The sequence below is a fragment of the Selaginella moellendorffii genome, unplaced genomic scaffold (assembly GCF_000143415.4).
Source record: "Selaginella moellendorffii unplaced genomic scaffold, v1.0 SELMOscaffold_22, whole genome shotgun sequence".
Taxonomy (NCBI): Eukaryota; Viridiplantae; Streptophyta; class Lycopodiopsida; order Selaginellales; family Selaginellaceae; genus Selaginella; species Selaginella moellendorffii.
The window spans coordinates 1,597,080-1,610,183 of record NW_003314283.1 but is presented as its reverse complement, the minus strand read 5'-3'; the positions used below and the strand labels follow the sequence as shown (position 1 = coordinate 1,610,183).

Below are 13,104 nucleotides of genomic sequence, written 5' to 3'. Positions count from 1 at the left end.
TCCTGGCGGAGATGCCCCCTCGCAGCAGCGGCATGGATGATTCTGGACAGCGCCTGCGCAGTGTGGATCTGGAAATGCGGCGGTGAGAGATTGGAAGATGTAAGCGCCGGATCCATCGATCTTTGGTGTGTGAGTGACCGTGGCGTGGAATGAATACCAGGAAGAATAAAAAGTGCGGGGGATGTGGGGAGGACCTTGACATCGCCAGGCTGAGGCAGGAGATCATCCGGATGCACGAGAGGGAGAATCACGACCTGTTGGATCACCTCAAGAGCCTCGAGAGTGCGATCCAGGACAAGAAGCTCAAGCTTTTGGAGAAGGAGCTCGATGGCAAGCACAAGATCACGTGTGAGTATGAATCCCGATGCAAAGACGACGATGGTGGGAGCATAAGTTTGAGCATCGACGTGGAGAAGAAGGATGGGCTCCTCCGGAAAGAACAAGGCAGAAGAAAGGCAAGCTCTTATCGTTTTTTCTCGGTCGAGATGGTGATGTGATGTTCTTCTTTCTCTCCTTTCCAGCAACTTTTGCAGCGTGTTTTGGCACTCGAGGATGAAGTGCGACGGGTCCAGCGGAGGAAAGAGCGCGAGAGGAAGTTTTTCGAGGTGGAGAATGATACGCTCCAGAGGAAGGCAACAATAGGTTGGATATTGGGCACTCTGTCTGGTAATTCTGCCAAAGAGTGTGCTCTTCTCTCCATTTCTTTTCCTTGCTCGTTTTTCCTATGTTTTCAGTCTTGAATGAGCAGCTTGGTTGCAGATATCGTCCTGGAAGACAAGCCTCAAGGCGGAGCCGAGTGCATCATGAGGCTGGCACGCAAGATCCAGCGGGAGTTGGAGACGAGAGAAACCGCGGCCGAGCTGGACCGCCTGGAGCGGGACGTGGAAAGGCTGGTCGACTACGCGGACTCTCGGCCGGGGATCACACTGGACATTGAAGGGAATGGGCCTCAGGTAATTTTGAGCTGGAAGAAGGATCATCACAGCCAGCAGAAGAGTTCGTCGCGTCGTTGTCGTCGTCGGCGTTGTCGTCCCTGTAGAACAGGCCAGTAAGCCAGTCCTCGAGAGTTTTCGCACAGTAACGGGTGTTAAGTTAGTTCCAGGAGCTTTGCAAAGATCGGAGCTTCACCTCTTCAATCCAGATGTAAGCTTTGCTTTGCTTTCCTCGTTTCTCTCCTCGACTAATCATCCGTGTGTGCTTCTCCAGAGAGACGAAGCCAGCCGGCAAGCTTTCCAAGTGCTCGAGTTTCGTCACCTCGTGCTTGAGCCGGGGTTCGAGTGGCATCAACCCGAGCGGATCGAGAGGGAGGAGCCCCTGCTCTCGACCGTCCTCTCGAGGCGGCTCTCGATCCAGAGGACACAGCCCGAGAGGTGGCGGTGGTGGCTCCGTGGTGTCGGTGGAGATCAGCAGAAGTCCATCACCCTGCGCGTGCTCGGACGACGAGCCGAGAAGAAAAGCGCGAAGGCTTTGGGCGGAGGTGAAGCTGTCGAGCAGCCGGAGCGAGGAGGAGGAGCGAGTGGAGGCGGCGCTGGAGAGCATCCGGAGCAACCTCGAGTATCTCATCGACCAGGAGAAGATGAAGCGATGGCAGGAGGCCCAGATCCGGCACTTGGGATACTACCCGCAGGAGCGACTGCCAAGATCGGCGCTGTGGTATCCGCCGCAGCTCATGTGATTTTCCACCATGATCATACAAGCCAAGAATTTTTTTTTCTGCCAGAAACCTAGTTACCCTTTTTAACGGGGCCCCTTTAGATTACTATATAAAGGGGGCGCGGTTAGCTTTAGGGTTTGTGTAGCTTTAGGGTTCGTGGAAATTCTAGGGCTTGTGATGGCGAGGGCGAAGAGGAAGCAGCGCAATGGCAAGACTGCCAAGGGGGCCGACGCTATGGCGCCGCTGCCGCCACTGCCGCCACTGCCGCCGGTAAAGAAGGAGGAGGGTGTGGAGATTGAATACGTCCCGGAGGAGATTGGAGGTGATGATGTCTTGGCCATTCAGTTTGTCAATGTGTTTGCCAGGTTTTCCGAGGCCAAAAAGGATGAATCGCAGCCAAAGGACGAGCAAGATGAGGGAAAGGTGAGGAAGGACGCCCACGCCCTCCTCCGCCGGGATTTGGAGGAGGAGATTGACGATGGCGGGGATATGGGAGGAGGAACGGGGGCTGGCAGCCTGGTGGATCCCAACAAGAAGCTGCCCAAGAGAGAGCGCAAGAAGAAGATCCAGACCAGGGTCGCGGAGCTCAAGAGCAAGTGCAGGAACCCGTCGGTGGTGGAGGTGTGGGACGCGAGCGCCCCCGACCCGGAGCTCCTCATCTATCTCAAGTCGTACAGGAACACGGTGCCGGTGCCGCGCCACTGGTCCGAGAAGGGCCGCTACCTCTCGAGGAAGCTGGGCAAGGAGCGGTCGAGCTACAATCTCCCCGACTACATCGCGGCCACGGGCATCGGCAAGATGCGCGAGGAGCTGCGGGAGAAGGAGGCGAGCAAGAGCCTCAAGCAGAAGCAGAGCTCCAAGATGAAGGGCAAAGTTGGCAAGCTCAACCTCGACTACCAGGTGATGTACAACGCCTTCTTCAAGTACCAGACCAAGCCGCGGCTGTCCGGATTCGGCGACATGTACTACTGGGGGAAGGAGGAGGACGACGTGACGGAGAAGCGGCGGCGGTTCAAGCCGGGAACTCTGAGCACCGAGCTGCGCAACGCACTGGGAATCGGTCCCGGCGACTTCATGCCGTGGATCTACAACATGCAGACGTATGGCCCCCCGCCCTGCTACCCGGGCCTCCAGATCCCGGGAGCTCGCGACGCGCAGCCCATCTACGTGAACGAGAACTTGGGACTGGACCGGCGGCGCTGGGGGGATCTGGACGAAGAGGAAGAGGAAGAAGAAGAGGAGGAGGAGGAGGAGGAGGAGCAACAGGAGGAAGTGGAGGACGCAGCGCAGCTGATTGAGCCGAGCGAGGCTGGAAGCGAGGAGCAGGAGCAGCTGACGATCGACAGCGGCTCGGCGTCGGTGGTAAGCGAGCTGGAGCTGAGGAAGACCAGCAGCCGGTCGGCGGCGGTGGCGGCGGCGGCGGCGGTATCAGCCGCGGTGGCGTCCCAGCAGCAGCAGCAGCAACTCTACCAGGTTGTCCAGCAGGAGGGCGTGACGATTGCCTCGGATGCTCTCCTGGCGCCGGACCACCGATACATCGTCCCGGATGCTGGCTCCAAGGCGGCGGTGGCAGCTTCCAGTTCCAAGGCTGGCAATGCGGTGGCGGTGGGGCGGCGTGGCGGTGCCAACAGCCGGGTGGAGGTGACGCTGCGTCCCGAGGAGCTGGAGCGCGGTGTGGAGGAGAAGGACATCCGGGACAAGTACGAGGAGGCGCGGACCGCGAACCAGCCGCAGACCGAGGACTTTAGCGACATGGTGGCGGATCATGTGAGGGAGAAGAGCCGGAAGCGCAAGGAGAAGCAGCAGGCATCGGGCAGCAAGAAGCAAAAGTTCAAGTTCTAGCCGCGGCCAAGAACAAAGCAAAGCGGTGGTTCTTCTCAAGAACCTTGGGGAGCGAAGATAAAAGGTGGTGATGAGCTCTAGGATTTGTGTTGTATCGCTTCTGACGTTTTGGTTTTTCTATGATCTAGGATTGTTTCGTGATTTCTTCTCCAGTGAAGCTCTAAAGTATGTAGACGCGTGTTTGTTTCTTACAAAGGGTTTTATATTATTCTTTCTACAGTTTATCCATACGTCGTTCTCATGGCGGGCATGGCTGCTGCTAGTGGAGCTCCGCGGGTGTTTACGTCGCCCATGCCGAGCTATGGCGTCACCGCGCGCTCGCCGCTGGTCCTGGGCAGTAGCTTCGTGCCGCATTCTTCCTCGAGGACGATCATCGCGTCGCCGGCGCGGCTGATCTTCGAGACGAGCACGAGTAGGATCAGCATGGCCTGGGCGGGAAGCCTGGCGTCCATTCGGCTCGTCATCCAGGGCAAGCATTTGGAGGTGAGTGACGAGTGCTCGCACGATCGCTTTGCTACAAATCTTTTGGCGATGATGGGCACAGCTCACGGAGGCGCTCAAAGCTTATGTGGAGGACAAAGTCGGCAAGGCCGTGCACAATCACGCGTATCTGGTGATGGAGGTGGACGTTCGCTTGTCCGTGCGCGGCGGCGAGAGTGGCAGGGGACAAAAGCTCCAGAAATGCGAGGTAGTTCTTTCTTGTCTTTGGATCAATCGTGGTCGTGATGGATTCGATCCAACAGGTGACCATGTTTACGAAGAAGCACGGTGTCGTGCGAGCCGAGGAAGCGACCGATAGCATGTACTCGGCCATCGACCGGGTGTCGGACGTGGTGGCCAGGAAACTCCGCAAGATCAAAGAGAAGGACGGACATGGCCGGCGCTTGCCATCGCACGTCGGGGAGATCCTCTCCAGGGAATCGTCTACCGCTCCTCCAACCCCGGCTGTGGAGGAGCCTGACTTTCCAGACGAGGTGAGTGAGCGATTGATGATCCACTGCTCTCTCGATGATCATTGTTTTGGTTCTGCTAGATTGTGAGAACCAAGATCTTTGACATGCCACCCCTCAAGATCAACGACGCAATGGACCACATGGCAAACATTGGCCATGATTTCTACGCGTTCAGGAATGCCGAGAGTGGTAAGCTCGCGAGATCTATCGTCACGATTTCTTATTCCCATCTTCCAGGCGAGGTGAACATCCTCTACAAGAGGAAAGAAGGCGGCTACGGAATCATCATCCCCAGGGAAGGCGAGGTGGAGGAGGGCGAGGAAGACAACAAGAATGCGTAGAGGAGGCTCCAGAGTTTTGGAAAAACAGGTATTCTAACCTGTGTGCCGATGGAGCCTCACTGGCGGCCCGGATCAAGGCCTCGACGCGGCTCTCCAGCCTCCGGGAGTTCCACGCGCGAGTCATGGACGTGTACAGCAAATGGGGAGGCACGATCGCCATTACGTGGAAAATCTTGCTGGTTCATCTCGCTCGAATGCCTACACTGGGTATATGTCAAGGCGAAAAAGCTGTTCTATGATCTTCGTGAGTTTCTTGAAACTCCATGCTTGGATGGTATAGCTAGATTGTGCAAGCCACAATGTTGCTTGATCTGATGGCATGCGTAGACTTGGAATGCCGAGAATGGGAATCTCAAAACCACGTTTTAGACGACGAACCTGTTGTTCAAGATCCGAAGCTACCGCAATCGCTCGTCTTGTCCGCAAGAGACGTGTTGTTCTCCACGATCCGATGGCGTTTCAGGTGGAAATGCGTCAAGGAGCTATGGCGGATGAGCAGCTTGTCGCTTTGCACGATAGGCGGGAGGTCCACCTTATTCCCAATTCGTGTCAACGCTTCCTCGCCTGGATTCTCTGTCGGTGCCGAGACGCGTTCTTGAGACTCAATCTTTTGCGGTTCCCCGGGTATATTCTGATACCCAGAATATTTTCTTGCCACGTAAACAAGTCAACCATCAAATTTAATTTAAATCGCGAGGGTTTAAGGGCTAGGGTTCTTCTTTGGTGTAGCATTTTACCGATAAATTCAGGCTGGCTGGGCCATGGATTGCTTTTGGTCCTGGCACGACGATCGATGCCAAGCCGACGATTGATGCCGACGCAGTGATCGCTGATGTGAAGTAATGGATTGATCTCTTAGAATTCCAATTCCAATTTATCTTCTTTTCTGCAGTACAAATGTTGATTGGACGAGAGCTTGGGTGCGGAGTGACGGTAGAGCTCCGTTTGAAGAACGAGAGCTGTTCATTTATCCAAGGTTAGTCCTACTGTATAAATTCGGTTCTTTCATGAATGATATAGTGGTATGTAACGTAGGACAAGGGGCACTCTCTTTGCCAGGAAAGGAGGCAGTCGAGTGTGGGCGAGCGTGAGGACTCACATACAATTCACCGTTCAAGTTGAGATTGAATCTAGATGTCGTCTTCCAGAATTTCGACAGGCACATCAACTTGTCAACGACGTGAAAAGCATCATCGAATTATATTTCTTGACGCACGCTAAGGGACTGGAAATTCACATCCAGATCCATGACTACGAAGGGTATGTGTTCTTTAGATCCATAATCTTCATTCTCGTGTCTTTTTGGTTTTTCTTTTTTTGTATTGCAGAAGTGTCATTGATGTTTCTTTACTTGCTGCTATAGCTGCTCTTGTCTCCTTGGGAGATCAGCCTCTTACTGAAACGGTGAGTCAGCAATAAACTTTCTAGACTTAATCTGGATTTAACATTTCCAGGTTATACATGATATCCCAGTTGCCATTACCTTTGGATTCTTTGCTGATGGAGGGCCAGTAGTAAGCTATTCGACCTTTCTTTCTTTTGCTGCATCCGACTGTGATATATTTCCATGTTTTTGTAGGTCGTGGATCCAAGCGAACGAGAGGAAGCTCTTATAAAGAGTTCCTTGACACTGATTGTGTCACAAGCAGGAAAACTCCTTTTCCGGAAAAAAGAAGGAACAACAAAATGGAGTGAGCAACTTTGGCGTGTTTTAAAATCTAGGATTGCCAACATGGTTATGTTTATAAACGCATGGGTATGTCTCAGTATATTCTCTTTCTTCCTGCTGAAAATCTGTCTTTCACAGGTTGAAAGACAAGAGAAGCTTTGTTGCTTCTACAATAGCAAGCAGAAGCCTCCTGGAGCAGGGTTCCAAGGCGTGCAAGCAACCTGGTATGATTCATTCCAGCATTCAAATGAAGCTGAATGGCATTCTTTCAGGAAATACACGCCCAAGATTTTTGGCACACCTGAAGCACCATCAATCTCTCGACAACTTCCTCTCCCATATTGGGCTTGTGAGCGTCAGGACTCGGCTGGTGAGCATTTGTCCATTCGGAGGATCGATGCCAGCGCGCTTCATCGTCTCCAACTGGAACAGCGTAAGTAGCTTTTCTTTAGTTTTTTTGTTTATTTTTCACCAAACTAACTGTAGGACGAAGAGTCAAAGGGAGTTATAAGCTACTGCAAATCACAGTCTGCTTCACAAACGGTAGAACTGCCAATGGTGGACCTACTAAAGTCTTTGTTGAGTTTCCCCACCTACTGGTGAGTCATGGTACTAGTTATGGATGAATTATCTCTCTTGTCTTTATTATAGGGAGCTGTGAGTGAGAGAAATTATGTGGGTGACGCCTTAGTGAGATCGAGATCACTAATAGGGGAGTTAGTCTGTTCGCGTGCTCTAGTACCACCGCCTTGGACACAAAACGAACCTCCTTGGGATTTTCTACGACGTTTTGAGACAATCTGGAGAGAGCGCTACCCGAAAGAAGAGATTTTCCAAAGCTTAACCAAAGCAAAACTTTGGTTACAAGAAGAGGAGAAGACTATGAAGGTATATTTTGATTCACTAAAATACTCTAATTTCTTAAAAAAATGTTTAACAGGAGGAGCTTAAGCAAAGCAAACAGACCTCAAACCCGAAAGATGACCTGCCTTTTGAGCTATGCACAGGGGATGTGACGATTATTGGTTGTTACATCCCTTTTGTCATGGAGCCACTCAAAGAATGGGATCCCCCAGCAGAATGGGGCACGGAGGAGGAGGTTGAATTTCCTTACCGGTGACATAAAACTAACATGAATTCTACAGGAAGATAAGAAGGAGGAGGAACTGCTAGCTTTGATGTTTTATCCACGGCTAAAAGATGAAATCTTGGGGACGATGTTGAAACCTGGTTTGAAGTTGTTCGAAGTTTATTTTGGCCGAAAGGTTGGTAATGGGTGGATTTGTTTTTATAAGAGACGAGACACTCTGAACTGGGAGAAGAAACATTAAGTATATGATGAATTTTTTTTTTTTCTTATATAAAGCCTGTTATGGGCAAGTTCAGTTTTGATTGAGGTGTATAAAGATTAGATTAGTAAAATGTAACTGCATGATCGGTGATATCCAGCATTGTCTTCTCCTGGACAATCTTTCTGGTTGCATATACCAGCCACGCGATATTGAGCTAGCGGAGGAGCTCTGGAGCCGCATGCCCGTGGCAAATACCGTAGCCTGGAATGCATTAATCACTGGATATGCCGAAACCGGGCATTTTGCCAAAGGGAAAAGCATTGTTTGATGGGCTTCTTGCTCCCGACATCGTCTCTTGGAATTCCCTTGCCTGAAAAATGACATAATAATGTTTAATCTGGTGCCCTGCAGAGATCTAGTAACCTGGAACTCTGTGCTTGCGGCTTATGGCAAAAGTGGTGATCTAGAAAGTAACAAGCGTGCTTTTGACTCTATGCCGGAGGGGATATGGTCTCCTGGAAAACTCTTCTAGAGGCACACGAAATCGTTTTTTTAGCGGTGGAACTTCTCGTGTGCTGGAAGAGATTCCCATGAAAGACGTTTTCTCTACGACTTTGATCATCTCTGCAAATGCCAAACTAGGGGATATTCATAGCGGGAAAGAAGCATTTAAATTGGCGCCGGTCGTGACGTGCTCTGCGATGCTCGTCGCCGATCTGCACTTGTGTCGCCTGAATCGCGTTCGCGAGTTGCTAGAATCGATGCCGTAGCTCACGCTATCCTCTTGGAATGCGCTCGTTTGGGCGCTCGCGATGGCTCGTGATCATGGAGTGATTGAATCTAGCAGTGCCATCGCCATTGCCCACGTGCCCCCGGGCGATCTGGATGCCGCTGCGGCGATCTTCCTTGGCGAGATACGTGGTCTCGTGGACGGTGGAAGCGTACGCCCAGAATGGCCACCTCGCCCGGGATCACTTCCACGCCCGGAATGCCGTGAGACATGGACCGCTATGATCGCCGCATACGTCCAGTATGGACATCTCCGGAATGCCGTCGTGCTGTTCTCGTGGAACGAAATGCCATGACCTCTGGATGCTAATCGACGCTTTGTCCCGGACGTGGGGATGATCATTGTGATCACTACAACCGTGGAGCGATGATCCAGAGATGGTTTGGATCGATTTCGGTGGACCACCGTCACTGCAGCACTACTGCTGCTTGGTGGACGCGCTGGGGCGGCCGGGACTCGTAAATTCCGCGCAGGAGCTCGTACACACAGTAGTACGACACTGGCCCAAGCGGCTGCTAGGAACCTTGTCCGCCGTGATGGTGATGGTTCTTGTCCAACTCGTTCGCAGAGAAGAAAAATGAATTGCCTTTGGAGAGAAAATGTACATCGATGTTTACATGGAAAAAAAAGCAAATCAATCATTGAAAAACTACGATTCCTCACTGCCAATAGCTTCCTAGGAGAGAGCCTGTTGTTTCCTTGGCCTTGTCCTCGCAATCTTGCACGGGTGTGTGAGCAAAGCAAATAAGCTGAAACACTGAAAGAATAGATGATCGGCACCTTGGAAGAGGTCGCTGTTTGTTTTCATGCCTCTCAATGCTTCTTCCGAGGCCAAGCACAACACCATACGTCAATTCTTACACCGGGAGGTTCAAAGACGTACAGCTCTCATCCCAAGGCCTCTTCCCAAAACTTGTCACTTAGGTAAACAGGAGCCGTTGTGCCTGGGATCAAGATCAAAGGGCCAAATCAAAGAAGGGAGTCGATGTGATGCGATGCGGCCAAATGCGCTATGCTTGCTGTTGTTTCATGGCAGAATACAAACCGTAATTATTTATTTATAAAGTTGACTATGCTGTTGGCGACCCGGGGATCGGCGTTGTTGAATGGGTCTGTGATCTCAACCGCCTGCTCCGCTAGAGGTTTCAGCCACCTCTCCTTAATCTCCTGGGAGCCCTTGATTAGCCCACAGTGGTCGCTTCCACCCCTGACTTCCATCCTCACGACCCAGAGATAGAGGTGGACGACAAGCTCCACCTATAAAGGCAAGAGTAAAGCATGACTCTAGAAAACAAAATGGTGGCCTACCGCGTGGAGTTGCCCCAGGAAATCTCTTCTGCTAACATCTCCACCCTCCTTGTCACTGGGATTGAAGCGGAGCCCGCAGAAGAGACAGCCCAGAAGATCCCGCAGCTGCTTGAAAGCTGTAGCATCTCCAGCAGGCCATTTCTCGCTCACAAGCAACTGGAGGATCGATAACAGGAAAGGGAGCTGTGCAAGGCAACAGATGAGCATAAGCACAAGAGTTTTAACCATTACACCTGTTTCGATGCGATGTTCAGTGCGCAAATACATCAACCATTCCCTTAAAGGAGGCATGCATTGGCATCCAATGCCAAAATCCATAAGAGTTACAGATGATTACAAACCGCAGCTAGCAGTATGTCCGCCAGGTCAGACAGCTCGTTGTCTAGATGGCAAATCTGGACAAGGCTCTGGAAGGAAGAGCACAACGGTAATGAGTTTAATTTCTTGAAAATAAACTAATTTGAAAGCGGCACCGCACGAAAGGATAATCCAAGAAGCCCATGACCTCCCGCATGTTTTGAAGGTATTTTCATGTTTGCTTCGTTTTGTTTTGACTCTTTATTGCTTTATTAAATATATTGAAACCCACTACAGTAATATATAACTTTAAGCCATAGAGAGATGAATCTAGGGGAATGTACATGTCCTTTTCCTGATGTACTTTTATAGCTCTAATGTGTGCTAGAATCCTCCTCTCTGCCGTGGAATGCTAGAATGCATTCCATGGCATCTTAGATTCTCCCAATTCAGATCACTTGACGCTGTTGCCCTCCTTTTGATCGTAAAGCTCCAAATTTCTAATCTTCTCTGTTGGAATGTTGGTGATCGAGAAGTCCTCCTTAGTCCTAGAAGCAGGCATATTTTTTAAGATTCAACGGAAGTTCAAGCTTCTACGGTGAAGTAGACAGGAATCAAGATTGGGTGTTTGTACTATTTACAACCAGGTGAATGGTTCGACAACTTATACCACTATTCTATAGGCAGAGTTAGCCATGACAACAGAGTATTAGAGTGCTAAGAAAGATGAAGTTTTAGATTATCCAGGAGGTCTTGAATGATTTGAGCACAAGTTTGATTAGTCACTTATTCTTGAGATTTGCATAGGAAGCAGAAGGAATTTGAATCTGTCCAAGCATATACTAATGCCTTCAGTCAAATAATAGTTTGGATTGCAAGTGCTGCTGATAAGTTCTACAGGCTCGAGGATTTTGTGGGAGTGATTTGTGGCTGTGCATTTGATCGAGATCTCTCGTCCAGGCAAATTACGATTACGTCTTACAGAGTCAAGTCAGCTGAGATCCGACAGGTTCAAGTGTGGCTGTGTGGAATCCGTGTGCTCAATCTTTGACAAGATGGAGGCGCCCAACACATTCTCCTGGGGCACCATGATCTCGGCCTATGGCCAGAACAGTCATTTCAACACAGCGAAGAGCCTCTTTGACATGGCTCCAGAGAAACCTTATGATCAGCTTGTTCATCCAGAGTGGGGATCTCGACGCCGCAAATCCCATACATGTCGATGAGGAGGGTGCAATGCTTTGATACAAGCGTTCTCCCTACCTAAAAGGATGGAAAATTGGCTGCCAAGTAAATTTTGGGATGTAATGAGAGATGCTTGAGAAATAGAGGTACAGGAATGCTTCAAAGAAGTGAGAGTCATTGGAGTAAAACATAGAAAAAAAGATGGAAGAATCTTGTGATCAACTAAAACACAGTGTCTCTTGGTAGTGGGAATGAAAAGGAGTGAATTAAAATTCAATCCAAGTTAGGGGCAATTATTTCAAATTAACATCCACTACTATTGGTTGTTTCATTCATTGTGACCTTCAAGAACTTCTTGTTGCATGCCAAAACCTCCTTTTCCTTCTTTGTCCAGAAAGTTGTTCTTTAACAAATGACAGCTAGAATTCAATGCTGATGCTTCTGGTATTAATCTAGCAAAAACCTCTTTGGTAGTTGAACAATCCCTTGCTTACTTGCTGCTACCACTAAAATTCCTTTTTTTGTAAAATCCAAATTAGCTTTTATGAAATTAATAAATAATTCCAAAGAATATTCAATAGAACTTTCTATATTTAGATTGCCGACTTCGAAAGGTGGCGATGTATCTTATGGCAGCTGGCTGTTGCTTCTTTGGTATGTTTGGCATTGCACTTCCGGTTGCTCAAGCAGCACCAACACTCTCCTCTTACACAACAACTCCACTAACTTCCTTCTTTCTCCCCCTAGGGGATATACCTATCACCATGTTTCCACAGCTCACTACAAATCCCTTTCAGATTCTTATAGACACAACTAAAAGTTGCTAGGCAGGCCTTCACTTTCTTGGATTAGTGGGACAACTCCAGAACACTTTACCTGTATCTAGACAAGCTTGGAACACTGTGTTTCCACAACTAAAAGCAAACTATGCTAAAATTCCTCTCCAACTTGACTAAGGAATGTTAAATTCCTTGCTCACTCTAGATGTGGAAGAACTTTAAAACACACTTCTATAAACTCAAACAAATTTGAGAACACTATATTGCCACAGCTAATCATGAGCCACATAAAGATTTCTTACTTCTCTCTAGAATGAATTTCTCTAATGCTCATAAATGTCCAAGGGGTTTACTTTTACACTTCAAACTCCAACCTTTTGTACTCTCAAGCCCAAGATTCATGTCCCACTACTTGAGATTGTCATGTCTGGATTTTTCATGTTCTGCCACTCTTTACTCATGTCCTATGGATCAATATTGCAATTGAGGATCCAGCTATAGTTCTTCTAAAAGGCTGGTGCCTTAATTCTCCCTATTCCCAGTTTGTGGAACAATAATTTCCACTTTGCCATGTGAAACAAACAATAAAATTTAATTACAGGTTAAAGATAATCTATATAATTAATATCTAACACTGACATCCACAAAATGCAAATGAATATCTATCATTAAAGCTATATTTTCAGATATCCAATTACATTAACACTTTTTTTCAATCATCTTCAAAATCTAATGTGAAGCCAAAACATAAATTAAAAAAATGATATGAAAAATAAAAAAAGGATAATGATAAAATTTTAATAAAACATATAAATTACTTAACACTATTGTAATGATTCTGTGCATAGAGCTTTCTTCTCATTGTTTCCTTCTTGCGTGGAATGCAGAGGGTTGGCATTGCCGTTGAATGCCATATTGAAAGGACAAACCTCACTGAAAAACACTAAAGTTACTACTTAAAAGCAAGTGGTGGCTTCCTTGTTCCTAGTTCCAT

At 48.8% G+C, this 13,104-nt stretch overlaps 3 protein-coding genes and 1 long non-coding RNA gene across 7 annotated transcripts; all 4 read left to right on the top strand.

The window, feature by feature from the left end:
• The first annotated feature begins 12 nt into the window (after positions 1-12).
• On the top strand, positions 13-1,719 carry LOC112347548. 3 transcript variants are annotated; one of them, XM_024678604.1, is made up of 5 exons: positions 13-99; positions 161-455; positions 522-666; positions 760-1,143; positions 1,207-1,719. In XM_024678604.1, coding segments are annotated over exons 1-4 (735 nt in total). In that variant the 5' UTR covers positions 13-97; the 3' UTR covers positions 1,053-1,143; positions 1,207-1,719. The 3 variants fall into 3 exon arrangements, with proteins under 3 accessions (XP_024534372.1, XP_024534373.1, XP_024534371.1); XM_024678605.1 differs by lacking the exon at positions 13-99 and having other exon boundaries at positions 111-455; positions 522-642; XM_024678603.1 differs by lacking the exon at positions 13-99 and having other exon boundaries at positions 111-455.
• An 88-nt stretch (positions 1,720-1,807) lies between these two features.
• Positions 1,808-3,718, top strand: LOC112347546 (splicing factor 3B subunit 2-like). Of its 2 annotated transcripts, none has more exons than XM_024678596.1 (2): positions 1,808-3,560; positions 3,625-3,718. In XM_024678596.1, the coding sequence occupies exon 1, from the start codon at positions 1,832-1,834 to the stop codon at positions 3,494-3,496; it is 1,665 nt and encodes a 554-aa protein (XP_024534364.1). In that variant the 5' UTR covers positions 1,808-1,831; the 3' UTR covers positions 3,497-3,560; positions 3,625-3,718. The 2 variants fall into 2 exon arrangements, with proteins under 2 accessions (XP_024534364.1, XP_024534365.1); XM_024678597.1 differs by having other exon boundaries at positions 1,862-1,976; positions 2,020-3,648.
• LOC9642398 (ribosome-binding factor PSRP1, chloroplastic) lies at positions 3,716-5,480 on the top strand. Its single transcript, XM_024678601.1, has 5 exons — positions 3,716-3,979; positions 4,041-4,184; positions 4,240-4,470; positions 4,530-4,638; positions 4,687-5,480. The coding sequence occupies exons 1-5, from the start codon at positions 3,737-3,739 to the stop codon at positions 4,788-4,790; spliced, it is 831 nt and encodes a 276-aa protein (XP_024534369.1). The 5' UTR covers positions 3,716-3,736; the 3' UTR covers positions 4,791-5,480.
• A 636-nt stretch (positions 5,481-6,116) lies between these two features.
• LOC112347553 lies at positions 6,117-6,409 on the top strand. The gene is made up of 3 exons (XR_002992808.1): positions 6,117-6,194; positions 6,245-6,304; positions 6,370-6,409. It is a non-coding gene; the product is annotated as an uncharacterized LOC112347553 (long non-coding RNA).
• Positions 6,410-13,104: the final 6,695 nt, after the last annotated feature.

Excerpts from the sequence above, each read along its gene's own strand:
- LOC112347546 (XM_024678596.1), top strand. The coding sequence starts at position 1,832 with ATGGCGAGGGCGAAGAGGAAGCAGCGCAATGGCAAGACTGCCAAGGGG.
- LOC9642398 (XM_024678601.1), top strand. The coding sequence starts at position 3,737 with ATGGCGGGCATGGCTGCTGCTAGTGGAGCTCCGCGGGTGTTTACGTCG. Across the intron at positions 3,980-4,040 it reads TCCAGGGCAAGCATTTGGAG|CTCACGGAGGCGCTCAAAGC; the intron begins GTGAGTGACGAG and ends TGATGGGCACAG. Across the intron at positions 4,185-4,239 it reads AAAAGCTCCAGAAATGCGAG|GTGACCATGTTTACGAAGAA; the intron begins GTAGTTCTTTCT and ends TCGATCCAACAG.
- LOC112347548 (XM_024678603.1), top strand. The coding sequence starts at position 150 with ATGAATACCAGGAAGAATAAAAAGTGCGGGGGATGTGGGGAGGACCTT. Across the intron at positions 456-521 it reads AAGAACAAGGCAGAAGAAAG|CAACTTTTGCAGCGTGTTTT; the intron begins GCAAGCTCTTAT and ends TCTCCTTTCCAG. Across the intron at positions 667-759 it reads GATATTGGGCACTCTGTCTG|ATATCGTCCTGGAAGACAAG; the intron begins GTAATTCTGCCA and ends GCTTGGTTGCAG.